The 26273-nt window shown below is 57.3% G+C and overlaps 2 protein-coding genes across 5 annotated transcripts in view; both read right to left on the bottom strand.

The window, feature by feature from the left end:
* Positions 1-389: 389 nt before the first annotated feature.
* On the bottom strand, positions 390-11725 carry GRM2 (glutamate metabotropic receptor 2). Its single transcript, XM_025885456.2, has 6 exons — positions 11626-11725; positions 9378-9957; positions 6147-6984; positions 3176-4251; positions 1161-1341; positions 390-927 (listed from the first exon to the last, which is right to left on the bottom strand). The coding sequence occupies exons 2-6, from the start codon at positions 9822-9824 to the stop codon at positions 854-856; spliced, it is 2616 nt and encodes an 871-aa protein (XP_025741241.1). The 5' UTR covers positions 9825-9957; positions 11626-11725; the 3' UTR covers positions 390-853.
* A 2702-nt stretch (positions 11726-14427) lies between these two features.
* The window catches only part of TEX264 (testis expressed 264, ER-phagy receptor), a 30013-nt gene continuing 18167 nt past the window's right edge, over positions 14428-26273 (bottom strand). For all 4 annotated transcript variants that reach the window (XM_025885090.2, XM_025885091.2, XM_073901300.1 and 1 more), the window contains 2 exons: positions 18404-18572; positions 14428-15011 (listed from right to left, as the gene is read on the bottom strand). In XM_025885090.2, the coding sequence (XP_025740875.1) occupies positions 14719-15011; positions 18404-18572 (462 nt within the window). In that variant the 3' untranslated portion in view covers positions 14428-14718. The remainder of the gene's footprint in view (positions 15012-18403; positions 18573-26273) is intronic.

Raw genomic sequence — 26273 nt, 5'->3', positions numbered from 1 at the left:
GCTAACTGGTGGCTCCTTCAAGTGCCAGGCGGGCCAGTGTGGAAAAGCCCGCAGTTACCGGTCACAGCCAGCTGTCCCTCCAGCCCCACCGCCCACACCATCCAGGTCTTCCCTTGGACTGACAGATGAGCCTGTGTCCACCGAAGCCCCCTGCCATCACCCCATTGGTTCCTCGGCCGCTCTGCAGGGGCTCCTTTTCATTTTCTGTCTCCCCATCATGCAAGGCTGGGTCTGTCTTGCTGGCTGCCAGATCCTAGCATCTGGCACAGAGCAGAGTCAACAAATACTATCGAAAGGAAGATTGGGAGGCTCTGGAGGGCACGAGGGGTCTCCCTGGGTCAAAGGTAATGAGTGTTTTTTTTTTTTTTTAATAAAGACACTTTATTTACAGATAGTACAAAATAAACCACAGGACAAACTACTATGCAGGGGGAGGGATGGCCCCCACAAGAACCCCCCTCCCCATCCCGGAATAACTTATGTAAAAAATTAAAAAGGCCCTAGAAGGAGGGAGGGGTAGGGCTGGAAGCACCTTTGCTGATTGGGGATTGGAGCCGGCAGTCCTCTGCCTTCCCGTTCCAGGGCGGAGTAGACCCTGGCTTGCTCCCTTCCGAGTCCTGGGCTTAGCAAGGAGGGGACACGCTGCAAGGGCAGTTGGTGGTTATTGCAGAGGCGCCTGGGCCAAGGACCCTGACTTCTGACTCTGAAGGGCTGGAGTCAGTGGGTAGGTGGCTTTGGGGGTGGGCGTAGGGTTGGCATTATTGCAGTGCTCCAGCTGACTTCCTCCTGGCCTGGATGCGGGTCTGCCCCAGGTCCCAGGGAGCAGCTGAGTCGGGGCAGGAATGTGGGGTCCTCAAAGCGACGATGTTGTTGAATCTACCACCTCACGGCCGTTGCAAACGGTGGGGACAAACTGGGAGCCAGACCCTAGGAAAGGAAGCCAGAGATTGGGGCCAAGCCTGAGGTCCCTCCCAGAGAGCGGGCTGCAGAGGAGGCAGGAGTGTGGAAGGAGGCTTCCTCCCCACTTCACCCCTCCGTCTCTTGTCCAGCCTCATCTAAGGAGCACTCCACCTCCAGCCAAGGAATCCCAGCAACCCAAGGAGTGGCCTCCATGCGGAGGAGCTGAGGCGGAGCCAGAGCTGCTTAGGGTGAATGCTGACCTTGGCCAAGGCTGGAGCTGGCCCTGGTGGCGGCGCTGCTGAAGCGGCTGGTGGGCGCACGGTGGCTAACCACGTTCTTCTGCGGCTGGAAAAGGATGATGTGCAGCTTGGGCGCAAAGAGACAGCCGAGCACCACAGAGCCGCTGAGGCTGACTGACACGCACATGGTGGTGGTCTGTACCTGGAATGGGTGAAGTCAAGGATGAGTCTGGTCCCAGGACCCCTGCCCAGGCTGTGGGGTTGGGGCGGGGGGAGATGGTAAGCATCCAGCGCTGGGCCTTGGTCCATTTGCCAAGCCCCAAAGGATTTCTAGGAAGGTGGGCACAGTCCCAGCGTCAGCCCGTGGACCACCTTCCCGGGAGATGAAAATTCCAGCTGAGGGGATGAACATGCAAGGTGCAGGGGTGTCTGTGTGCATCGGAGTGTATGTACTCGTGTGTGTATAAGTGTGTATCTGCATGCATATGTGGGCAGATATATGTGTGTGCGTGTGTGCGTATGCACATGTGTGCACGTGTGGGTACTGTGTGCATGTCCAGGTCAGTCCTTAACCACCTAGGATTGGCATGCAAATGCAAATCATATGCAAATGCAGGCTGAGTCCGAGCAGATTCCCTCCCCAGCGCTGGCCTCCACCAACCAGGCAGGTGGCCCAGCAGGTGCAATAGCAGCCAAGCCCAGCCGCCCTGGCCCCCAGCACTGCCCACCATACCTCTGTCCTGGGGGAAAGGGCCTTTGCAGGGGCTCTTGTCTCGATTTTCCTGCTCCTTTAATTGTTAAGATTGTCAGTTCAGACCCTGCTCTACACTCCCAAGCTGAGTGACCTTAGGCAAGGGATTGAACCTCCCTGAGTCTCCGTTTCTTCGTCTGTAAAATGGGGAGAGCCATGGAGTTTACTCCAGCGTCGTGAGGACTCACCAAAATGATCCTCTTATTTCCAGAGCTCAGCTCACCTCTCACCTCCTCAAAGAGGTCTGCCCTGACCAACCCATCTGAAGCAGCCATTGCCCCCTTGAAGCTGAGGAGACCTAGTGAGACACTCAGTGCCAGCTGGAACTTTGCTTGGAAGCCACAAACTGGGGCACAGTTTCCTCCTGCTTTTACCATCCTCAGCCCTAGATCCCTGATCTGTTGCTGCTCTGTGCTTCACCTTCTCTGCCGTCCCTGCTTCCTTCCCTCAACCCCAGAGCTGCACAGCTCCAGGGGCCGCCATGCCACCCTCCACGGCTCTGCGGGGCATCAGAGCATTGTGCCCTCTGGGCCTGCATGGCCTGATAGCCCCGCCATTCCCACTCTCACTGTCCACCCTCACCTCTGCCTCCTTTCCACCATTTGTGCCTCCCCTCCTCAACAAGGGAGGCCAGTGCCCACCCTCTGCTCCAGTCAGCCTCTGTACTGGCTGCTCCCCGCTATCTTCTCCACCCAACCTATTCAAACCTGCCTATCTTGCAGAGCCCGATTCAAGGACTCCTCTTCTAAGAAGCCCTCCATATTTCTCTCTCTCTCTCTCTCTCTCTCTCCACACACACACACACACACACACACACACACACACACACACACACACCCCTCCCTCTTTTGTGCTCCTCCCACGACCTTTTGTCAACCAAAACAAGTCAGCAACATTTCCTGACTTAGTTCTTTAGTTGATCCCCTGATCGCCCACCCACTAGACCAGGTCTCCCCTTCTGCAGCCAACACTTCAGTGGAGCAGGGCGGCTCATTTGGACATATTTCAGCACATGCATCTCCTCGAGCTTCAAGGGTGACATCTGAATCCTGAAATCTTAGCTCTAACTCCTCCACCTCCTTGGCCATTGCCTAAGGCCCCACTCAACCTTCCCACCTCCCCCTGGGGTCCAGTCCCAGCTGGGTCACCGCAAGCTGTGCGCCCCTGGGTGAGCATCCAGCCTCCTGGAGCCTCAGAGTGATCGGAAGAGTCAACAAGATACCGGGAAACAGAAGGCCCAGTGTCCGCCCCCACCCCCACTGCCACTCTGTAGCAGGGAGCTCACCCGGTAATCACTGGAGGTGACGTAGAAGATGGGCAGGAAGGCCAGCCAGATGATGCAAGTGGTGTACATGGTAAAGCCTATGAATTTGGCCTCGTTGAAATTCTCGGGGCACTTGCGGGTCTTAAAGGCATAGAGCGTGCAGAGTGCAATGAGGAGCACGTTGTAGGCCAGTGAGCCCAGCATGCTCGCATCTCGATGGTTGCAGCGCAATGTCACCACCTCCCGCCGCTCCGGGACTGTCTCCTTGCCCGTGCCCGGTGCCTCCACCACCAGCCAGGCGACCACAATGAGCAGCTGGCCTGAGATAAGAGCCAGGCAGATGGCCACCTGCGAGGCAGGACTGATGAAGCGTGGTCGCTGGGCTCCCTCCCGGGCCCCGCCGAAGATGCGCGCAATGCGGTTGGTCTTGGTGAGCAGGGCTGAGTAGCAGACAGAGAAGGCGGTGCCCAAACCGAGGCGCCGTAAGGTGCACACCACCGTGGATGGCTTGGCAATAAAGATGAAGGTCATGCAGTAGCAGAGGAAGACACCGCCCAGCAGGATGTAGCAGAGCTCTCGGCCCGAGGCCTTGACCACCGGAGTGGCATTGTGCCGCACAAAGACACCCAGCACAAAGAGGGTGGCCAGGGCACCCAGGCAGGCGATGGTGACAGGTCCCACGGCCCAGGCATCGCCCCAGCGGATGTACTCCTGGGGCAGCTCAAAGCAGCCAGTCAGGCTGGCGTTGGGCCAGTAGCCCAGGCCACAGTCAGCGCAAGTGAACTCATCCAGCCGGTACTCGTAGGGCTGGCAGGGGATGCAGAGCCAGCAGCAGACCTCCCCTGGCTGCACGCTCTTCACCTCGTTCTGGAGACAGGGCTCACTGCAGCGAGAGGCGGGCAGGGGGCCGGCCGAGGGTGAGGCCCACGGGATGAGGCTGGTGTCCAGGGTCAGGCCTTCTGCCCAGTAGCCCACCTTCTGGTAGCGATAGCGCCCACTGCCCGCCCGCAGATAGGTGAAGATGTTGTAGCGCCCAATGCCATCACCAAAGCGGTCAAAGCGAACCTCACTCTGTGTGTCAGCTGGGCGGAAGGGGGCTGGAGTTGGGGAGGGAAGAAAGGGTGGAATTGGTGGGTAATCTTGATGTGACCTCAACCGTCACCCTACATGGAACCCAAACCCCAGACCTGAGGCCACTCCCCGTTCTTCCCAAGCCTCATCCCAACACTAAAGCTGGCCTCCCTCCCCCACCAGCCATTTTTCTAGATGAGAAGCTACAACAAATCTCAACTCTAAACCCGAGATAGAACCCCAACCTCAAAGCCCAGGCAGCTCCACAAACCTAATGCCCACACCAACCCCCAACCATGACTCCCTAAAACCTAACCTTACACTTGGTCTCCAATACCTTCCAGTCCAGACCCCAGACCCCAACCTTATCACAACACACACCACAGCCCTCTCTCCAGACTTAACAGGGACTCCCTCACAGCTAAACTCGGCCTCAGGTCCAGTCCTGGTCCCACTTAAGCCTCTCAATGACAAGCCAGCCCCTCTAGTCCTAATAATGACCCCAATCCTAGCCGAACCCCAACCTCAGTGGTCACCCATAACCACTTGATGTTCACCAGGATGTGCTCATCAAGCAGCTCACAAGACACTTCTACTCCCCGTCTCCCCTTGCCCAGGAACCTTACATCTCCCAGCTAGTCTCAGGAGGAAGCAGGACCCCTGTCATCCCAGGTCCCAGTGAGAAGCTGGGGTTTGCACTAGCAGATGATGTGCTTAAGGCCCCATGGTGAATGGTGCAGCCTGGAGTCCCTTGCAGGTCCCCTGCAGCCCCTGCTCCTTCCAGCCAGCCTCAAAGTCCTCAGCATCCAACTCGAGCCCTCCCATAAATCACACCCAGCCCAGCGGGCTGAATGGAGCCTTGCTCTAACAGCAACCTGATGCACCTGAATCTAATCCTATCCTCTCCCCCAATTTTCCCACAACTGTGAATGTCAATCTCATTGGAATTATTATTCGTCTTAACCCTGGGCCACTAGGCTTTGGGGGCCCTGGCCCTCTCCCACGGCTCCTACAGTGATGCTTCCTGCAGCACAGCGATGATTCTGATGCATTCATTGTTCGTAAAGCTGGAACACTGATTAAAATAAATTTTGGTATGGGGTCGTCAGTGTGGCTCAGTTAAGCATCTGACTCTTGATTTTGGCTCAGGTCATGATCTCAGGTCATGAGATCCAGCCCTGCATCAGGCTCCATGCTCAGTGGGGAGTCTGCTTCTCTCCCTCTCCCTCTGCCCCCACTCATGTGCACTTTCTCTCTCTAAAATAAATAAATATATATTTTTTAAAAGTCTATAGGGGCGCCTGGATGGCTAGGTCAGTGGAGCATCTGCCTTCGGCTTAGGTCGTGGTCCTGGGGTCCCCGGATCATAGGCTCCCTGCTCAGTGGGGAGGCTGCTTCTCCCTCTGCCCCTCCCCCACTCATGCACGTGCATGCTCTCTCTCTCAAAAAATAAAATATTAATAAACAAATGTCTATAAAAATAAATTTTGGTATGAAGAGACTGTGGCCATCCTGAATGAAAAATCAGGTCTAGGAATAGAATTTTCCCAGAAAATGGAGTGCCCCCTGATGCTCACTTTCAACCCACCCTTATTCTGACTCTCACTGTTTTGCTTGAAGGGCCGCAAGTCCCCACTCCCTGCATGATAAAGAGGCAGGAGAGAGAGAGAGAGAGCAAGGCCCAAGCAGGAACTAGAGACCCTGAAATTGTAGGACCAGGCCAGAAAGAGGAAGCCCAGTCCTGGCTCTGGTGGGAGTGCTCCCTGTCTAGCCAACCTCATCCTGGCTCTGCCAGCCCCTCGGGGGGCCCCCCTACTTGCTGTAGGCTACATTCTCTTAGCCAAGTAGTGGAACGTGGGGGACCACTCCCTCTCATCCTCCAAAGGCCAACAACCTGGTGGCCTCTGGCCAGCCCCATTACCATCAAACTTGACATTGAGCACGAAGTCCTTGTAGAGCCGGCGCCCATTGACAGGCCGCATTGCGTCGCAGAGTTGGGTGGTGTTGGGGCAGAGGGCTCGGTGCATGTTGTGCAGCGCATGGGCCATGGCATACACCGCATTGACCACAAACATGATCTTGGACTCTTGCTCAAAAGGCACGGCCCGCAGCGAGTGGGCTGCGCAATCTCGCCGACGGAAGCTACAGCGGAACCTCTGCTCCCAGAACTCGCGGAACCAGGGGTTCCGGCTATTGTTCCAGGGGTCCAGGCTCCGGAAGTAGGAGGCGAAGTCGCTGATGGGATAGGAGGCCAGCTCGATAGTGATGGCGCCCTCAGCAGCCCCCTCGCTGCCTGCCACCACGCTCTCCAGGGCCCCCCAGCCATCGCTGGCCACCCAGGTGAAGCTGGCGTTGAGGCGCTGGGTGGCCGCGAGGAGCTCGCGTGCATCCTCAGAACGGGTGAACAGGACAGCCACACGGGCACTGGGCTTCTGCAGCAGAGCTCGCACCACCCCCTCAAATGCTGCGCGGCTCATGGCACGGCCCACCTTCTCCGAGGTGGCCACGCAGATGTTGCGGGCACGGGCCTCTAGCTCAAAGGCTTCGATGCCTGTCTCGCCATAGTCACCCTCGGATGCCACAGTGGACACATAGGTCCAGTTGAAGAAGCGGAGGATCTCAGCCATGGCCTTGGCTTGGAAGAAGTCGGGGGGCACTGTGCGGGCAAAGTAGTCATAGCGGGACTTGTCGCTCAGCTTGGCACTGGTGGAGGCATAGCTGATCTGTGGGATCTGGAATAGCCGCAGGAGGTTGGCCACCTGGGGGAGAGGTAGAGCCGTCAAAGATCAGAGATCAGGTCAAACTCCAAAGACAGATGTGTTCCTCACAGCTACTCGACCTTGGGATCAAGTGTCTGTGTAGTCAGCCTTGAGGTCTTCCTCTCCTCAAAGGCCTATATCCTGTCTTGATGTGTCTTGCCTCTGGGGGCAGGGAGTTTTCCACCCTTTCCCAAGGGCTGGGAGAGAGAGGACCTAGGGCTGAGGTACCAGGCTCCTGAGCCACACCAGAACCCCTCTATTGTCCCCCTTCAGATGCATAGCAGTTACAAAAGTAGGGAGGCAAGGGAAGGCCCAAATCCGGGACTGGAAGAGGCTGGTACTTGGCTGCGCAGGGCGGGGTGGGGGCGCTAACTGGCATCTGGGATGCTCAGGGCTCTTAGGCTCTCTACCTATGTGGAGCAGGTATCCCTTCCCCAGAGACCATACTGATGGAATGATGGAGAAAGAAAGAAAAGTCTTCCCCAGGAAAGAAAACCCAGATCTGTGGGCCCTATGGCCCTGAGAGCCCAAGAGTTGGTCTCCATTGGATGGCTGAGCTCAAGGCTTCCTGCTTACCCCTGACTGCCTGGGCCCTGACCCCAAGAGTGGGGTCCAGATAAGGACCTGGTGGGATGGTTAGGTGAGAGCAGGACAAAGCCCAGTTTCCACAGGAGGGAGCTAGGTCCTGTCTTTGCACCTCGGACACAGGCTCTTACTCTGACAGTCTCAACACCCTGCCGTCTTGTACTTTCTGCCTGTGTCCCTGGGCAAGTTAGCAAACCTCCCTGAGCCTCAGTTTCTCATTCCTGCCTGACAAGGCTGCTGAGCAGATAAAAATGAGAATTCCTGTGAGGCCACAGTGCCTGGCATATGGAAGACTAGAGGGATTTGGGCAGGAGAGAAAGGGCAGGAATAAGGAGGAATGATGAACAGGCAGGTGCAGCCTAAGGATGAAGGGCTGGGCCTTGTTTTGACTCAGACGAGGAAAAAACAGACCGATGTTGAAGTGTGGGCCCTGCTACAGGAGGCAGACAGCTTGGGGTGGGAGGAAGGTAGCCAGGCTCCTGGAGATGAATGCATGGAGCCCTGAAGAGAATTGTGGAGAGGGTGGATGCTAGGAAGGCATCCCAGAGCCCCTGAAGACAACAGCAGGTGGGAGGTGGCAGATGTAGGTGCAGGCACAGCCACACCTGTCTAAGCTGCTACCGACCACCTCCGGTAGCTGGGACTGGCAGAACTGGTAATTCACTGCCTGCAGTAGGGGGATGAGCAGGCCTGCCTGATGACCAGGCCAGAAGCTGCCTCCATGGTTCAGACTCCTGCTTCATTTCTCCTGAATAAGCAAGCATTCCAGGTCAGGGGTCCTGGCCCTGCCTCTGATTGCAATGGCCTCAGCCCAGTGCCCTCCTAAAAGAAGCCAGCCTCCTAAAAGAAGCCAAAGCCCCAGCCAAGGCCTTCCTTGCAAATCCTGACTCTGATCCCATTTCTGGCCTCATCTGGGAGCCTATTCTGGACACCAGGCAGGTAAGGGTCCAGGCAAGAGGTGGGACCCAGTCTGGGAAGGGGAGCATCCCACCTGGGCTAAAGCAGCCAGGCATGCCCAGGGATATCAGCTGGGCCAGGACCCTCTGCTTACCTCTTGTGAGAAAGCAGGAGGAGGGAAGGCCTTGTTCCCTCACCTTGCCATCCCTTCAAATCCCGTACACCCTGAAGACCCAAGGGGACCCTCCCCCTGCCACACACATTCTGCTTCTCTTCCTCTGGGGTCCCCAACCCTGTTTCTCTTCTCTGGGCTGCTCCTGGCTTCTATCTTCCACCTCTTTCCAGCCAATGGAGAGATGAGCTGGAGGCCCTTGGGCGAGGGTGCTAGGGGAATGTCTCCACTTTGCCAGCACCCGCCATCTATAAAATGGGGTACTAATAACAGCAGCTAATATTGAGTATGCCTCCAATACATGCTTTGCATGTATTATCCCATTAAATTTCCACCACAACCCTAAGAGTGGCAAGTGTTTTGAGTCCTGCTATTCTATAAGGAGGAAACAGAGGCACAGAGGGAGAAATAATGCCCAGAGTCACATAGTACACAGGGGAGCCAGGGTTCAAACCTGGAGTTCTGACTCAAGAGGCCTGGCTACTAAGCTTCACAGGGCTGTTTAACCTCAGGCATGTGTGTGTGTGATGGAAGAGGGATGTTTTCCTTACACAATTGCTAAAAATCAATCCCCATTATGTGACAGGGGCACTTTCTTAGTATTCCACAAAAAGCTACTTAAAGGAAGCTCCTAGCCCCTTTTCCAGTGCATGGCAGCCTGGAGCCCCTCCTCAGAGGGAATTCTGGGCTCTGCCTCCAGACTCCCTCCCCAGCCCGCAGTTGGGCAGCCCCCACATACCTGGATGGAGACATCGCTGTAGGAGCCGCCAATGACACCAGTGATGGCGGTGGGAGCATCGCCGTGGGTGGCATAAGAGCCGTCGGGGCAGATGTGGCGTGAGCCATCGGCGCCACGGCTAAGCGAGGCACGCACGAAGTCGAGCGCCTGCTCCAGGGCATGTGTGTCCTTGGAGCAGCTGTCGAGTATGTGTGCGCCCAGGCGCACACCTGGCAGCAGGCGTGGGTCACGGTTGATGCGGTCCAGTGCAAAAAGCATGGCCTCCAGGCGCTGGATGCCTCGATGCTCATTGACAGGCCCACACTCCTCTGCTGGGCCACCCTTCTGATGTACCGGGAACAGCCCACCCAGGACCAGGTCCCCCTCCAGGGTCAGCACCTTCTTGGCGGGGCCCTCAGCCACAGCGCCCCATAGCAGCAGTGCCAGGAGCCCAAGCAGTGATCCCATAGTCCCAAAGGGGATGGATGGGTCCAGCAGACCCGGGCCTCCAGGGGATGAGGGTAGAAGCAGCAAAGGCAAAGAAAGGAGGAAACAGGGACCAGGAAAGGACAGGCAGGAAGAAAGATAAGGGACCCAGCTCCTGCAGAGAAAGAGACAGACAAACAGGGAGAAGTGGAACCCAAGAGTGGCTACCCCTCTGACTCTGCCTTCCCCAATTCCCTTCCCTCGGGACTTTTCAAAGGAGCCAGGGAGAGGTAGTATCACAAACTAGGCTGAGAAGCTCCTGGACACCCCTTGGCCTGTTTCTCAGCTTTGCCCTGATCTGGATCTGTAGATGGGCTCTGTGCCCATTGAATACTCAGCAGAGAGGGAGGGAGGCAGAGAGAAGTCGGGAGACCCCAGCCAACACTAATCCTGCTGTAAATCAAAGAGTGTCCAAGACCTTGCACAAACTTCCCAGGACCCCGAAGTCTATGCCTTTACAGCACGGGCCAGGTTAGAGTATAAACTTGGGGGTCTAGTCCCGATCCTGAGCCTTGCATTTCCAGAGATGGGCAATTGTGGCTGAAACCCACCAGGGAAGAGGGAAGGAAAGGCCTCCAAAGGGTAGTTTCCAACATCTAGAGAGACTGGAGCCCAGGTGAGCGCCCGAGGGTCCTAGGCCCTAGTTCTTAAAAATCCATCCCAGAGCCCCCTGACTGAGGAAGTAATAGAGACTCTAGGCCCTGGGAGTTTGACAGCAAGGTGGAGAGGCTGGCCCCAGGGAGGGACACTGAAGTGGCCACAGGTCTTAAATCAAGAGGGAAAGTAGATGCGAGCATACATGTGTCCAGGGTCAGGGGCAGTTCATCTGGTCAGAATCTCAAAACAGTGCTCAAGGTGAGACTTTTGGACACCTTAGCTCTGCATAGAATGCTGTTTGAGACTTTATGCCCCCGTTTTTCCTTCAGCTCAGATCCAAGCCGAGAAAGTCATCATCTCTCATCTCCCTATCTTCATCCTCTCCCCACCCTGTCCGCCCTGGCCCTGGCCCTCGGGACTCCTCCTTCCCTCTTCCACTCTGCGCTTCATTTGTACCCCAGCTACCCTCCCAGATGCCCACCCTACACAGGCTCTCACATTCACACAGGCTTGGGAATGCTAGGAGAAGGAAACTGAGGCTGAAGGACAGCCACTAGTTCAAGGACCCCATGTCCTGGTCAGAGAGACTGGGATTCTTCACTTTGTCCCTCCGCTCCTCAGGGTTAATCTCCCCCTGGTGCCAGGGCAGGGGGACTGGGATCCTGTGGGTACTCAGAAAGAAGCAGCTCAACCAGGCAACCAGGAGAGAGAGGCAAGCATGAAGACCAGGACAGATGGGGAAGGGACCCAGATGGGGGCTGAGGTCCAAACTGGTCAAGACCACAAGCCTTCCACAGGGGCAGCCAGGACCGAAATCCAATCCTTCCACAGGGACAATATCCTGAAGGGAGACAGAACCCCAGAGGGGGGCAGCGGTGGCCTGGGCCACGAAATCCGGGCAGGGAGTGATTGAGCCCAAGAGGCTGACACAAAGAGGCACAGACAGAAAGACAGACCAAAGGATGGAAGGAGAGGAAAAACGGAGGAGCGTGATGCAGGGCGTGCGTTCTCTGGGGAAGAAAGGCGGGATGCCTGGGGCTGTCTTCCCGCTTCCCGGAGCTCCTGGCCAGCACTGTCTGGACGCCCCGGCCGGGAGCCCCAGAACTCGAGGGCCCGTGGGTCTCCGGGACATGGGGTCAGGATTGATAGGGTCGGCGGCGGCCTCAGCACCACGGGCTTACCCTACCTGGCGTGCCCGACTCCGGCGCGGAGAGAAGCGGAGCGGCGCCAGGGGCGCAGGGTTCCAGCTCTCGCTCGCTGGCTTGCTCCCTCGCTCAGCAGCTCTGCGCTCTCCGCCCGCCCGCTCGCCCGGCCGCTTTCAATCGCAGCCCGCCCCGCCCCTGGCCCGGGCCCGCCCCCAACCCCTCCTCCGTTCCTCCCCACTCCGGATCCCCGCTCCCAACCGGGCCTCCGCCTCCCTCGACTCCTGCACCGCTCTTCGCGGGGCTTCTGTCCCGGAGCTGTCCACCGCGTGGTGCTGAATCCTCGGGCGCTCCCGCTCTGCGCAGGACCAGGTGCCTATCGGCCCCCTCCACCCCGCAGTCAGACTGCAGCCCACAGAGCAGCGGGCAAGGGACACGGGGCCAGGAAGGTCACTGAGCCCCAGGAGGTGCGCACAGTGTTATCGGGTCCCATCTTTGAGAGCGGAGGGGCTAGCTTGAGGGTTGCAAGATGCCATTTGGAGATAGGTTAAGGGGGCACGTGGGAGATAGGTAGAGAGCTTAGCCTGCTGCGCCAAGTCTGTCCCCGTCCTCACATCCATTCTCTTCATCCACAGACTGCAGCTCAGTCCACATGCCAGGCTTGGGGTAGGGGCACGTATCTTTGGCCCCATGTGAGAGCTGGGGCCTGAGTCACTAGGAGGAAGAGATGGGGGGGGTGGTCAGAGGAGGACGGGGCCTCCTCTTCCTGCAGACGACCTTTAAAGCTGCTACCCACCTCCCCCCCCACACACTCTGCCCTGACCTCCTCCTCCTCCAACCTCACTAATCCCTACCCTCACATACAAAAGGCATTTATGGCAAAGAGATATCAACCTGGGGTGTATGTGGGGGGGGGTGCTGCAGGGCCAGGGACTAGGGTCAACCCTAAGGCACATGCTGGGGCTGGCATGGGGGGGGTGAAGAAGAGTCTCCTGAAACTGGCTGCTGCGTAGGAGGGAATGGGAGCTGGAGCCCAAGCAGAGGGAGGACAGCTCTGAGAAGATGCTCTTGACTCTTCTTCTCTCCTGCAGAGGAATGGAGGATGCCCCTGGGTAGAAGGTGGTGGATAAACTGCAGCATCCAAATGTGCTGAAGGGTTTGGAGAGGGGGCCTGCACCCAGGTTTAGCCTCAGAGCCTGCACACACACCAGGTGCTAAGGCGCACAGCATCCCTACACATGCTCCCCCGGCACTGCCCTTTCTTCCACAGGTGTCAGTACAAAGCTAGCTCAGACACATGCTAATGAGCACATGCCAAGCCCAGGTCCCTCTGGCACATACACCTACATGTGCGTGTCGCAGTTAAGGGGGAGGGATGTCACCAAGGAAGGACAGGCTTTTTCTCTGGACACAGAAACTCAATGCCCCACTGTGCTGGGAAAAGCACAGCTGTGAAACAGACAAACACATCAAACCCAAACAAACCCAAACTCCACTGCTAATGGGAGGTGAGGTGACAGCAGGACGAGGGTTCAGAGTTGTTAGACAAGGCTGGAGAGACAGATACACCGTCTTCCAGCTCTGGCTAGTTCAAAGCAACTGCTGCCTGGGGCAGGTGAGTGATGAGCTGGGCCCTTGGAGCAGAAGGGTTGATAGCAGCAGGGTGCTGAGGTGAGAGGAGCCGCATAGCAATCCCGGCCCACTCACTAAGATAGCCTCACAAAACACCCAGGGCTTTAAACACAGCACCAGTCCCAGAGGCCCATTACGCGGCCCACAGCAAGTGGGCTACACAGTCCTGTGTAGCGCGCGGAACTGCAGTTATGCACCCAGCTATGCAGCCACCACTCCTAGCTGTGCACACAAAGACAGCCACCCAGCCTTACAGAGCTGCACATATGGACATGGCCACACACAGAGACGTACGTGCAACCTCACACACAGCTGCAGCAGTAACACATAGTTTTGCATGCAGACACACAACTGTATTCATGGACACAAAGTCACATACATACAGCCATACATATGGACGTGTCTACACACAGCTAAACTCACAGACACAGCTGAACTCCCTATAGCTTTACATGTGGACACACAGAAAAGTACACAGCTTTACACATGAACACACAATACAGCTGTACACAGACACACAGCTACACACAGATAGCTGTATATGGACAAAGCCCCCAGAGTGATGCTCCTAGCTAGCCAGTCTCACACCCCTTTAGTACCGCCACATACAGTTAACAGCATCACGTGCACATAACCACGTAGCCATCTGCACAAATACAGCCATACCCAGCCCCAACCATAACCTACTGCCTGCTTGGGCCCAGCTTCCAACCATGAGGAGACGCATCCATGGTTACACACACGGAGCCAAAGGTATGTATGCATGTATGTGCGTGTACACTCCCAGGTACACAGACAAGGGCAGGCAAGCAGCGACCGCCTCACCTGCTGAGCAGATACCAGCATAAGCCCAGCCACACTCAAACCACAAACACAAAGGCATCCCTTGGAAGCAAAGGCAGGCTGTGAGCTCCCCACTCCTGAGCCCTGAAGGGCACCGCATGCTGGGCTCGCTCTCCCCTTGACCTGCTCTGCCTGTTGCCCAGCAGCCTGGGGGAGCCTCTGGGGCTGCTGCAGTGGATGAGCAGGCGTCACCTGGGGCCACAAAGCCGGGAGTGGAGGGCCTTCAATACCGCTTTCCTCCGCTCACCCCAGAGTACCTTGCCATACTTCCTCCTCCCCTCAGGCTGGGGGTACTCCTGCCCACTCCCGGCCTATCTGCACAGGGCTCCTTGAGGTGAAACACACACACAAATGCACAGCCCAAATCCAGGTGAAACGAGAAAATCAGTTGCTTTATTCTGAGTCCTGGAAGCTCCAATGTGAATCTGAAAAAACATGTCAGAGGGGCGAAAGCCCCGGGGTCTGGGTGCAGAATACAGTCCCTGGCTCCTTTGGCCCTGGGAGCCGAGAGGGCAGTACTTAGCTAGGGCCCGGGGCAGTGGAAATCAGGTCCCCCCGAGACCCTTGGCCCCAGCCTGGGCCTGAGAGGTGAAGGAGGAAGAGGACTGGAGAGTCTGCTCAGTTCCTTGGCAAATGCACCCCAGGAGGGTGCAGGCCTAGGGCTACTCCTCACCCTTCTCTGGAGTAATAGGTTCCCGGGGCCACTTGGAAGCCCCAAGGGGCTCAGCCTCAGGGCTCAGCCTTGGCTCCCCCAGGGGCCCCTCGCCTTCCAGGTCCAGCTCCTCGAAGGATGAGCCGCTGGCGCCTGACTCGCCATAGCTGTGCTCACTGCGGGTGTCGCCGTCGTCCCAGCCACGGCTGCTCACCCCAGGGGACAGTGTGGCAGCTGAAGTCTCCCGGCTGCCAGGACCCACGTCCAGGCTCACAGAACTCGTGTCACTCGTCGTATCAGCTCCTGGGCCAGGAAGAGGGAACACATGTTAGCCAGGACCCCAGGCCCCCTTCCAGGGAGAGGGCGGACACCCCGCCACTTGCTCAGGAACCAGCGTGCACAGTGTGCTCATGAATAACAGAGTGGGCCCTAGCTCAGGGGGCCCATTCTAGCTGCCCTCTGCCCTGACCAGAGCTGCGTGCACAGGGCAAAGGGAGAGGGAGGGAGGGAGGGCAGCCTGCTGTGCACTCCTCTCCCTCCCCCTGAGTTAGCCTCACAGCTCCCTGCACTCCCACAAAGCCTGCTGCTCCCCACCCCCAACAGTCCATTAAGGACCACTCAGCCCTGAGGTGAGGAGCTGAGGGTAGAACAAAGAGATTCAAGTAATGTCCCCTCCTCCACACCTCATTTCAGGCTTGGAGAGAGGTTTGTCCAAGGCCAGCTATAGACAGTGCCCATAAGGCATGAGGACAGGTAAATGGACCAGGAGGCCTACTCTCTTGTCCCCCTCCCCCGTGTGGGGCTCCCCAAGGAACAGCCATATCCAGGAAGGCAGCTGGCCTCAGCCTCTGGCCCCCATTGAGCCCTGATTTGAGGAGGCAGCTAGGGCAGGGAGAAGTGGGATGGAGAAGTCTGGAGAAACCAGTTGCAAGGAAGGAGGGTACTAGGATAAAGCATTTTAAGGGCTTTCTTCCTCTATGCCTGGGTCACCCCAGAGGAGCCCTTAATTATCCCCAACCATTACTGGTGGTTCCTGAGCCACAAAGCAGCAGAAGGGGACCATGAGAGCACTCTGCTGGCAGCTGGAAAGCCCTGAGACAGGGCTGAGGGTCCAGATCCCTCCCAGTCTGTTCCTCCCACCCTAACACGTCCTCCAGGCAAGTAGACACTTCATTTGCCCTGTTCAGGAGCAACCCCTCAATTCATCTCCCCAGATCAGAGGCGCTGACAACAGTTGGGGGTGGGGGGACAGGGAGGGACAAAGAGCTCAGGCCCACTGTGTAGGAATCCAGATTGAGAGAAGGCTGATATGCCTCCCTTCTGTGTGAGAGGGAGAGGGGCAGCTGTCAAACATCAGAGGTGAGGGATGGGCCAACTTGCCCAGATCCTGTCTCCATGGTGATGCAGCCCTGAGCCAGGAGCAGCTGGGGACTGCTTGGCATTTGGACTTGGCCTGGAACTTTCACTGCACCTCAGATGGGGACTAAAATAAGTGTGGGGGGGGGGATTTGGGGTCTGCTCCTCCAGTTCCCTTGGCCCCGAGAAGATGCCCCTTGGGTCTACTGGCAGAGGTGAGGTAGGCTCTGGAAGTGCCTGCCTACTGGCCCAGGGCCCTCTTCTTGCTGGGGCCCCAGTCATGGCTCCCAGAATAGAGGCAGCCAAGAGTGAGCCTGAACTTTACCCTGAGTTATGGGTGGTTCCTTCTGACTCTGGGGCAGGACTCCAGCCCCTTATTCACTCCTTAAATGGGGATAATCAGTGCCCCAGGGGCTGCAGGTCTGAAAGGAGCAAATAAAATGGGGCTCCCAGGCCCCATTAAACTGTCATGTTCCACCAGCCCACCTACCCAATGGCTCTCTTGGGACCTGGGTATGGGAACTTGCCTGCTTGCCAGGAGGCTGACTCCTCCCTCTCCCAGTTCCTAGGCTAGGAATGATCAGAGGATGGAGCCCAGGGATGCCCCTTCAGGCTGGCACCCCGTATGCTAATATGAGGCCAGCCCCTGTGGGGACATGTGGATACTTCTGGCAAATAAGTCCAAGGCAGGGAAATGGCATCCCTCCAGTCCCACCAAGGTCTGCACCAGAGGAAGTTCCAGAGTCTTGGGCATGTGTCCCAGGGCAGAAAAGGCCAGGCAAGGAAGGGCAGCACCTAAGTCTCCAGGGCTGCTGGGGCAGAGAATGAAGCTGCCACCTTCACCCCAGTCTCTCCCTCCTCCACTGCCCACAGCCAGTGCAAGGAGATCAAATATTCATTGCCTCTCTGGAGCTAAATAATACATCAATGTAATAACAGGCATAAGGCAGCTAGCTAATCACCCCCTTTCACCTCCTAGCCCAAGTGGGGGACCTAGTGGGGAGGCAGTCAGGGGCAGGCCAAGCCCTGGGCAGCCAGGCGCCCAGCACACACTGCCGTGCAAATGGCATGCACCTGGCAGGCACACTCAGAGTCCTTCCTGGGTGTCAGGGCAGACCCTGTCAGAGGTGGGCAGACTCCTAACCCCCGCCGCACCCCAGGAAGTGGGCGGGCAGGCTAGTGGGGAAGACAGGCCAAGGCGCTGGGGCGTGGGAGGCCTGCTGCAGCCAGCTGTAGCGGGTGCCAAGCAGTCCTTCAACACCCCTGGCAGGCGGTGTTTGGGAGAGAAGCTGGGTGGGTGGGCCAAGGACTGGGGTGTAGGCAGCAGAGGGAGGTCAAAGGAAGGTCAAGACACTCTCCCTTCCTGCCCTGGAGACTGCCTGGGCTTGCTGACCTTGTGCCATGTCTTGTGCTCACCGAAGGAATGTCTGCCGGGCATTACCAGGCGGGTGGGAACAGTGCCCCATGGAGGTAATTAAACAGCAGATGAAGTTAACTGTGTTGGACACGGCCTCTAGGGAGTAGAGACTGCCTCTCAGTACCCCTACCCCCCACCACAACATACGCCTCTCTAGGGTGACCTTGGCTATTGGAGATTGGTTGGACAGAGGAAGTCTCCCAAAGAAGGAGGGACAGCAGCTCTCCTCCCAGCTGTCCACTGCGGGGAGTGGATCACTCCCACAGGTCATAGACCGCCACCGTCACACAAGGCTCCAGCAGCAGGCCCCCTTGCTCCTGGGGACAGCCCGGGGTCACAAGAGGTGATGGCAGGGAGGTGGATTGAGAGCAGGCAAATTACCAGCTGGCCTGGACCTGGAGGATGAAGGCTGGCTGGGGTGGAAGGGGCAGGGCGCTGACCTCCTGGCCCCCCCCCTGCATGCTCTCTGGTTGTTCTTCAGCAGGGAGAAAGCAGCTGCCTCTGGGTAGGGCTCTGTCCTGGGAACACCCTGTTCTCCTCTTTACCTTCCAGATCCAGTGCCAATCTTACTTCCTGATGAGCCCCACCCAAGCGATGCCTCTCTTGAGCAGCCCCTCCCCCCCCCATGAGCATCTGTTTCCAAGGGCACTCCCCGTTGCATCTGGAGGGAATTCAGGCAGGGTCTTTGTATCCGTGTCTTTATCTTTGCCAGGGCTAACATATGTGAACCCAATCTGCATGGATCCACGTATCTAGAAACAGGCAATTCTCATGTGGGTCCTGGGGTAGGCAGGTCTCCTTCCTCCACCTCTGCCAATCTTAGCGTGGATACCCACAGTGCCAGCCCAGCCAGAGAGGAGCCTCCTCTACCATGCCCCCCATGTCCAGGGATAGGCTCCACACAGGCCCCCACCCTCCATACCTGTGCCATCCATCTGGGTGTCACTGGCCTCCGCAGGCCCCCGGCTTTTCCGTTCTGTCTCCTTCACCTCAGGCACATAGAAGTCTCCCTGCCGTGCCAGTGGGCACATGAAATAGATCTGGTCTTGCTGGTAGATCTCCAGCCGAGGGTGGGCACACAGCTTCCGCTCCTTGTCAGAAAGTGGCAGAAGGTGGAATGAGCCCTACAGGGCTTCTGACCCACTTGTCCCTAAGAGGCCCTGGGAACTATTATCTATTATTCATTCCCTCCCAGAGGACTGGCTCCACCTGTTGCCTCAATCTCCCCCAAGTACCAAACCCTTGCTGAGGGAAGCACACACAGAGCACCCTAAGGGCAGGGCCCCATACTCCAGGAGGCGGTAATTTAAGGACCCACCAGTCCTTCAGACAACACCCCAGGACAGGTGATAAAAGAATCCGGGGGGCGCCTGGGTGGCTCAGTTGAGTGACTGCCTTCGGCTCAGGTCATGATCCCGGAGTCCTGGGATCGAGTCCCACATCGGGCTCCTGGCTCGGCAGGGAGCCTGCTTCTCCCTCTGACCCTCTCCCCTCTCATGCTGTTTCTCTCTAATAAATAAATAAATAAAATCTTAAAAAAAAAAAAAAAAGAATCCAGGGGACTGGCACTGCCCCTGGCACCAGTAAACCAACCTATCTATACGTCTGCAACCAAAAGGCTGTTCCAAAAAGCGCTAGTCTCAAGGAGCCATGATGTTTAGCACCCGACTACCCCAGGGACAGGGACCCCATGGACTACGGCCCCAGGCACCCAAGCCAAGCCAAGCCAAGCCAAATTCTGACCTGCTAGTCTTCCCATCTCAGGATCCCCTGGCTGTGACTTCCTTCCACCCTGGACAATACTGACTGACCCCAAGATCTCAGGAAAGGCCAGGGCCCCTGACCCTTAGGCCTCCAGCCCCTGGCCTTGCAGACATGTTACTGACAAACCCTAGACAGGGGCTCCAGGCCAGCAAAACCCCTCTTCCACTCCCATTCCCTCCTAGTTCAGGTCTATGCCAACCTTCAGGACTATCAGATGTGGTTGGTTCCAACCTCGTTTAGCACCTGCACACTGTTTCGGCCAAGGGGGAAGAGGCAGACCCTAGGCTAGAGGGGTAGGCAGGACAAGTAGAACTAGCCCTGGACATTATCCTGACTCCCCAGTGGGCCGAAGTACCAGTTTATAGGGCCCCGAGTTCTGAGACAAGCACTCCCCTCTGCCTGGACCCAGAACCCAAAGCTCCCCTCCCCCAGTGTGTGTGGAATGGTGCACAGATGCATGCCAGAGCTGCATCAAGGCAAGCAAGAACAATCAGAACAGGGGTCAAGAGCATATTGCTCCCCAGCCTGCCCCCCTTTCCTGCAATGGAGCGCAATTACCTACTAAGATGACTGTGAGGCCCCTGCCCTGTCACTGCTCACCCGCCAACCTTCACAACACGACTATTTATAGCACCCGCCCGGCTCTCACCAGGAGCTCTGAAATGAGCCTTCCACTTAGCAGTAATGAAAGACTTATCACCTGGTAGGGAGAAGCCACTCTAGGACTCCACTTGTCTGCCTGCCTGGCCAACATTAGGAATGAGGAACCCCTTCCAATTAAAGCAGTGAAGAGGAGTAAAAAATGAACCCCCCCCCCCCGGAAAGACAAGAAGAAAGGTGAGCCTGGAAGTTTTATGAGCCAGGGTGTTCAGCAGCCATTGGGGGACAGGGTTTGTCTAGGAGCCCGTAGGGGAGGTGGACGGCCTGGCCAAAATCTAGCTGCAGCTCAGCTAGCCTTACTGCATGGGTAACCCAAGCAAGGCCCTGCACCCTAAGGCTTCATGTGCTCAAACACAGAGAGGACACCCCACCCCTGACACCCCAGGATCAGTGAAGGAAAGTCATTATTTTTAATAGCTTGAGTCCAGGATTTTTCTGCCAACCTGGGTGTTCTTTGTGCCACCTCATGAGTCCACATGCCCAGCCCCTCCCATCTCTGCACACACTGACGGCTGCCTCTGCTTCTCCAGCTGCCCACACACTCACCCAGCCCTGGTCCTCAGGAACAAGAACACGGTGTCAGGAAACAGGAGCTGCCAGGTTCTGGGGCTACTCTACGGCCAGCACTTGGGAGCGAGCATCTGCCAAACCTCAGCCCCATTCAGTGAACTGAGCCATGTCACCAAGCCCAGGGTCAGGGGGCTCCCTGAAGAAGATCCAGGTCCTTCCCTAGTAGCTAGAGGGAAGAAAAAGGCCCCCAAACCTAATCAGGGCATGGTTTTCACCAACACATCCATGCTCTCTCTGGGCATTCCAAAGGTCCAGAGGAAATCTGTTAAGTGGTCATCAACCTGGTGGCCCATCTCTCAAGGGCTATAGACATTTGGTTTTGGGGGATACTCCCAGGAACCAGAACCTATGACCACCAAGAAATTCCAGGGACAGTGGAACCCTACCCCAACCCTTGTCAACACTCAAGCCACCTGCCTGAAGCTTCCCTTCTGGAAGTAACAGGGATGATAAGAGGGAGTAGTCCTCTTTTCACTCTCTGCTGTAGGCTGGGCATCAGGGTGGGCAGTACCAGGCAGCTACCCTTACCACCTGCTCTGCCAGCCCCCTCATTGGCAGGCGGGAGGCAGCTCTGCGGCTGCTCTGCGCATCTGCCTCCTCCAGAGAGCCCGGCTCTGAAGTTGCCTGGCTGTGGACAGCCCTGTTGCCATGGAAACTGCATCCTCCATCCTTGCCTTCGCCTTCATCTCAAAGCCATCGGGGAGAATAGAGGAACGGGGAGACAGAGGAGAGAGAGAAAACTGGCCTGGCTACACAGCCCTTCCTTCCCTGCCTAGCTCTCCCTCCTTGCAGCATCCCACACAGGGAGTGCCAGCCGCCCAAGCCTGCCCCCAGGCCCCTGGAGGAGCAGTCTCCCACCCAAGCCCAGCCTGGTCCTACCCCTACCACCTGCAGGCCCCTGGCTCTCCCCAGTGGAGGGAGGCATGGAGCTAATTAAAAATCTCATTGACGGCTTAGCCTCAAATCATTTTAACACATGCCAGATCCTGTCAAAATTCAGACTCGGGGCAAAGGAGAGGAACAGGAAGAAGGCAAAGGTGCAAACTTCCAACTCAAGCTGACAGGCAAGAGAGGGGTTTATAGTTGTCCCCGGGGCCTCTCAAGACCCCCTCCCTGTTCTGCCCCCAGAGCAATAACGAGCCCAATGGGGACTGGGACAGGGGAGGAGGGACAGGACTAGCCATAAACCCTGGCCCTAAATGATCAGGGAGAGGACAAGACCTTTCCCTCCCAGCCAGGTACAGACACTGAGGGAAGAGAGGGTAACCATGGGCCAGCTCTCGGGTCCTCGCTACACAGCAGGAGCTGTGGCCTGGGCTGCATGTCGGTGAGCTGATAAATATTGGAAAATCATTGGAGGAAGGCAACACCAGCTGCCTCTCCCTCAGCTAGCCCCAGGGAGCCCTGGGCAGAACAGACTGCCAAGGGCCAAGGACACCAAGTCAATGCCACACTGGGCTGGTACTGCTGGGAAAAGGGGCCTGAATGGGCCTGGCATCCTTCCAGCCCTGGGCACACCCCCTCCCAGAGCCCAGACAGCCAGAGGCTCCAGGAAGCATCACCAGGACAGGGGAGCCTGCTCTGGCCACTGAAGCTACTGGCGATCTGATGAAGCCACAACCCAGAGCAACTCACTCCCACACAGAATCAAGGGGACCACAAGGTCTCCCTCCAAGGAAGGAGAAATGCAGACATCCCAAATCCTCCCCACCTAATAGGAAGAAGTCACCATGCTAAGGTGCCACCAGGAACTGCTAGAAACTGGATTCAGGAGTTCTAGTCACTCAAAGACATCTCCAAGGCTTGCTTTCCACTGCAGAAACAAGAGGGGGACTTGGAACACCACCCACAATGCAGGGATTTCCAGGGGACCTCAGTCAGCAGCACTTCCCCCAATACCCCTACTGCGCTGACATGGGCTCCCCCCTGCCCCACCAGGAGTGCTGGCACACCAGGGAAGGGGCGGTATACACAGGCTGCCATGGGGCCACTGCCTGAGCTACCTTGGGAACACACCACACATTCTCTTCTCACCTCAGGCTGAGCTCATTCCTGGGTGAGGGGCACAAATTTGGCCCACACAGTTCCGGACTCCTACAGAGGCTTAGATGGCCAAGGTTTCCCCACAGCACCCACAGTGCTTCCCCGGGGAGTTCATACTGCATCAGGGGAAGGGAGGAGGGGGGAGAGAGAAGATCTGAACCACTCCCCTTTGGGCACCAACCAACCCACAGCCTGGCTTTGGCTAGGGGTGGGGAAGGGTTGTGGGGCAGAAAAGGTCAGGTCCAGGTGGAGACTGAGGGTGGATCCTACTCCCAGGCTCCTCAGAGGCTGGGTCTGCTCGGTGCTAGGTGGCCTCAAATCCCCAAAAGGATGAGGCAATGGGTGCAGGCCAAGGGTTGGGTCGCACATCCCCCACCTCCACTTGAGCCCCAGAAAAAGATGAGTTCTGCTCTGTTGTCTCTACCCAATCACGGCCCTGTAACCTCCTGCCTCACTGGCGTGAGAGGCCCTGGCCTCCCTGTTCACCCTGGGCTACCCAGTCCTGCCCATCCCTCCACGCCAGGCTGGACAGCTGGGCAGCCACACAGCCAGCAAACAGCTGTTGCATCCCACCCGAGGTGGCGGCATCTCCTCACTGGGTGAAGTGAGGCGTGCTCATTTTTAATTACACAGACACCAACATGCACCCGCCTGCACACAGCACTCCCTGCAAGTGGGGGCTCAGACCCTGGAGGCCCTTTAGGCGACTGGTCTGCTTCGCACGTGCAAAGTGACGGGGGAGGGCGCAGCAGGCACTGCTGCAGCCAGAATGTGGCACGCTGTTATTATTCTGCCCAGGAACTTCCGTCAACTTCCCTCTCCCTGGCTGCCTCTCATCCCCACTGGGCCTCCCAACAGCCTCTGGCCCAGAACCTAAACCTGTCTGTGGGGCGGGAGGTGACAGCAGGAGAGACAGCTCTGGGGGCCTTGCCATGCCAGCAGGGAGAGCCTGCGAGGGCTGGTGAGCACCCTCCGCCTTGTAAGTAGGGGCCAAAGCTATGAAAATGATGGGCAAAGGAAACAAGAAGAGAGATGGGGCTGCCTCGGAGGGAAGTGAGGGCACAGAAGTGGCAGAGAGAGCTCAGGCAGGAGCCCAGAGCCTCGCCGTTGACAAATAGGTAGCTTCTCCTTGAGTTTCAATATCCCCAATTGTAAAATAAAGAGATTGGAACAGATGATCCTAAAAGAAGTGAGAAACTGGAAAAGGTGAATAAAAACACCATCACTGAAAGATAATTATATACTTGAAAAACCTAAAAGGAATCAATTGGAGAAATTACCACGAATGTTAAGATCGCAAATTTAACAAAAAAAGCAGAGCCCAGTTTTCTGTGCACCAGTAAGCCAGTTAGAAAATATAACGGAAGCAACAGATGAAGGCTCTCTTGGGGTCGGGTCTATGGGGGAGCCCCTCAAACGGCAGGGGAGGGGATGGCATTGGAGCCAGGCCTGGGCGGGAGGCTGGGGAAGACTGCAAAAAGGGGAAGGTGTGAGGGAGAGGGGGGTGGGGAAGCAGGGCGCCGTGCCCAGCACCCCAGCCTGCTGTGCCTGCTGGCACCCCTGCCTCAAGACTTTTCATTTTCACCTCAGAGCTGACAGCTTGCCATGCAATTTACACCTCTGCTCATATTCCTGTGCACCCAGGCCCTGGCTTCCTGGGCAGCTCGAGAAGGGGCCTCAGCAGCCATCAGATCAGGGTGGGCTGGGGCATTGAGGAGCAAGGGAGGGTGATTCCCTCTAAGCAGGCACAGGGGACCCAGACCCTTAAGCACCCTGGTACCTATCTGGACCAGGAAGCCCCTGACCTTGCAGCCAAGCCCAGCCTTTCCCCTCGCTAGGGCCCAACCCTAGCTCAGTCCCACTCTGGCCTTCTTGGGCCCTTGTGGAGCAGGACCAGGGTGTGGGGAGTCTGAGGGTGAGTGCCCTATGGGAGACTTGGGGGCTTGGCCCTGGGATCCCCCACTCTCCCTTACAAATCTGGGAGGGGAGCCACAGACTCCCAGATGCTGCTGCTACCATGGTAGGCTCCACAGCCCACCTCTCTCCAAGATCCAGCCATTCTCTGCAGCATCTGTGCAGTCAAGGACCTTGAGCCCTGTCCCATTCACAGGCTGATGAAAATGCTACTGATTGATTATCCAGCAGCAGGAAGGCTGCTCAGTGCAGATGGAACCATGAAGCCTAGCACCTGGGAGCCAGAGGCATCAGGAAGTGCCCAAGAGGAAGGACAGGTGGGCAAGTAAGGAGGAAGAGGAGAGGGGGAAGGAGAGGAGGCAGGTGAGGCAGCGGTGGCCCTGAATTTCTCATCTCCAACTGGTACCTCTGAGTTCTGCCCTCTGCCTAGCCACTCCCCACCCCCCTCCCCCAGGAAAGCCCTTCCCCCGGAGCCTTAGGTTTCCGGTCTGTATAACCAGTCTCCTTATCTGAGGGCTCCACTAAAGGGCAGAGTTTTTCTGCTCTGGAGAGAAAGCCCCCTCCTCAAAATCCCGCCCCCTTCCCTCGTTCCTGGAATCCCAAGCTTTCCGGAGAAGAGCAACAGAATTCTTCCTCGGTAATTCCCATCTGCCTGGGGAAGAAGGCTCCCTCTGGATTGGTGATGGCCCAACCCCACAGTACCATCCAGACAAGCCTCAGCCCCCAGGGTCCTGCAGGGCTGCCAAGCTACCACATGTGAGCTGGTATTTCCAGAGTGGTGGCTCCCACGCCCGCCCCAGCAAAGGCTGGCTTTGTGCTTCCAGTCCTGAGGTATAAGAGTGGGGAGAGGTGAAGCCAGAGAGACTAAGGAACAGGTTCCAGGGCCTCGGCTGGCAGTGGGGAGAGACCCAGGCTCCTTTGGGTATCCCCAAACCTCAGCATCCAGGGGCAGCTCCCTAAGGGGAGTAAGGGAAGCCAAGCCCTGGTAAGGTGGGGGCCTTCTCTTGGCTTGAGGGTATCTGGGAGTAGAAAGTCATTCGGAGCTCAGCTCCATGGCCTCCAGCTCTCCCTCCCCATCTCCCTGTGCTAAAGTCCTATTCCAAAGCCCAGCCTGAAGCAATCATTCATCTGCTCAGGCGCCATCAGTGGCTCACTCCCTAGAGCATGCCACGGGACCGGGCTTCACCTCTTGGGTCCGAACTCTTGCTCCTCCCCTCCACTCCAGTCACAATGTACATAAAAACCACACCCAAATCACTGACTCTGCCTGACCTGCCTTTTCACCTGGAGAATGCATGCTTCAAGGCTGAGCCCAAATGCCACCACCTTCCAAAGGTTGCTTTGCCTTCCCTGGTGAATCCATTACCCACCCCCCCACCCCACTCTGCCTGGGCATGGCTAGACCCTATGGCTGGGGGAAATGGTGAGGAAAGAATTCTGGGGGCCTGTCAGTCAGCCCCAGGTCCCGGCACTGCTGAGAGTGCTCTCCTCCCTGAGCTGGGACAGGCCAATTAGCAGGTGGCAGCACTGGCAAGTGAGCTGGCCGTGAAGCCCCAGTAAGGCACCTGCAGCAGCTGCTTCCTGTGCCCAGAGCAACCACCAATGTCTCCCTTAATGGGCACGTGCTGAGTAAATGGACAGCGAGGCTCTTCCTGCCCTTTGCTTCTGGCTCCCCAAGCTGAATCCCAGACCAGCAGCGTCAGCCCTGACTCTGCCCACCAGGCCTATAGACAGAGGGTCAACGAGATGCTGGCCCACCGTGCTGTCATCCCAGGCCCACCCTGGGGACCATCCCAAGTGTATCCCAAATTCATGACAGGTCCCGAACCTCTTGGGCCCAA

The sequence above is a fragment of the Callorhinus ursinus genome, unplaced genomic scaffold, assembly GCF_003265705.2.
Source record: "Callorhinus ursinus isolate GAN/ISIS: 27379988/994484 unplaced genomic scaffold, GSC_fseal_2.0 scaffold15, whole genome shotgun sequence".
NCBI lineage: Eukaryota > Metazoa > Chordata > Mammalia > Carnivora > Otariidae > Callorhinus > Callorhinus ursinus.
Note: the sequence above shows the minus strand (reverse complement) of the source record. Positions and strands in the feature narration are given on the sequence as shown.

Coding starts and splice junctions, on each gene's coding strand:
- GRM2 (XM_025885456.2), bottom strand. CDS start 9,824: ATGGGATCACTGCTTGGGCTCCTGGCACTGCTGCTATGGGGCGCTGTG. Junction 1,342..3,175: donor TCACCTCCAGTGATTACCGG/GTGAGCTCCCTG, acceptor CACCCATTCCAG/GTACAGACCACCACCATGTG. Junction 928..1,160: donor CAGCTCCAGCCTTGGCCAAG/GTCAGCATTCAC, acceptor TTCCTTTCCTAG/GGTCTGGCTCCCAGTTTGTC.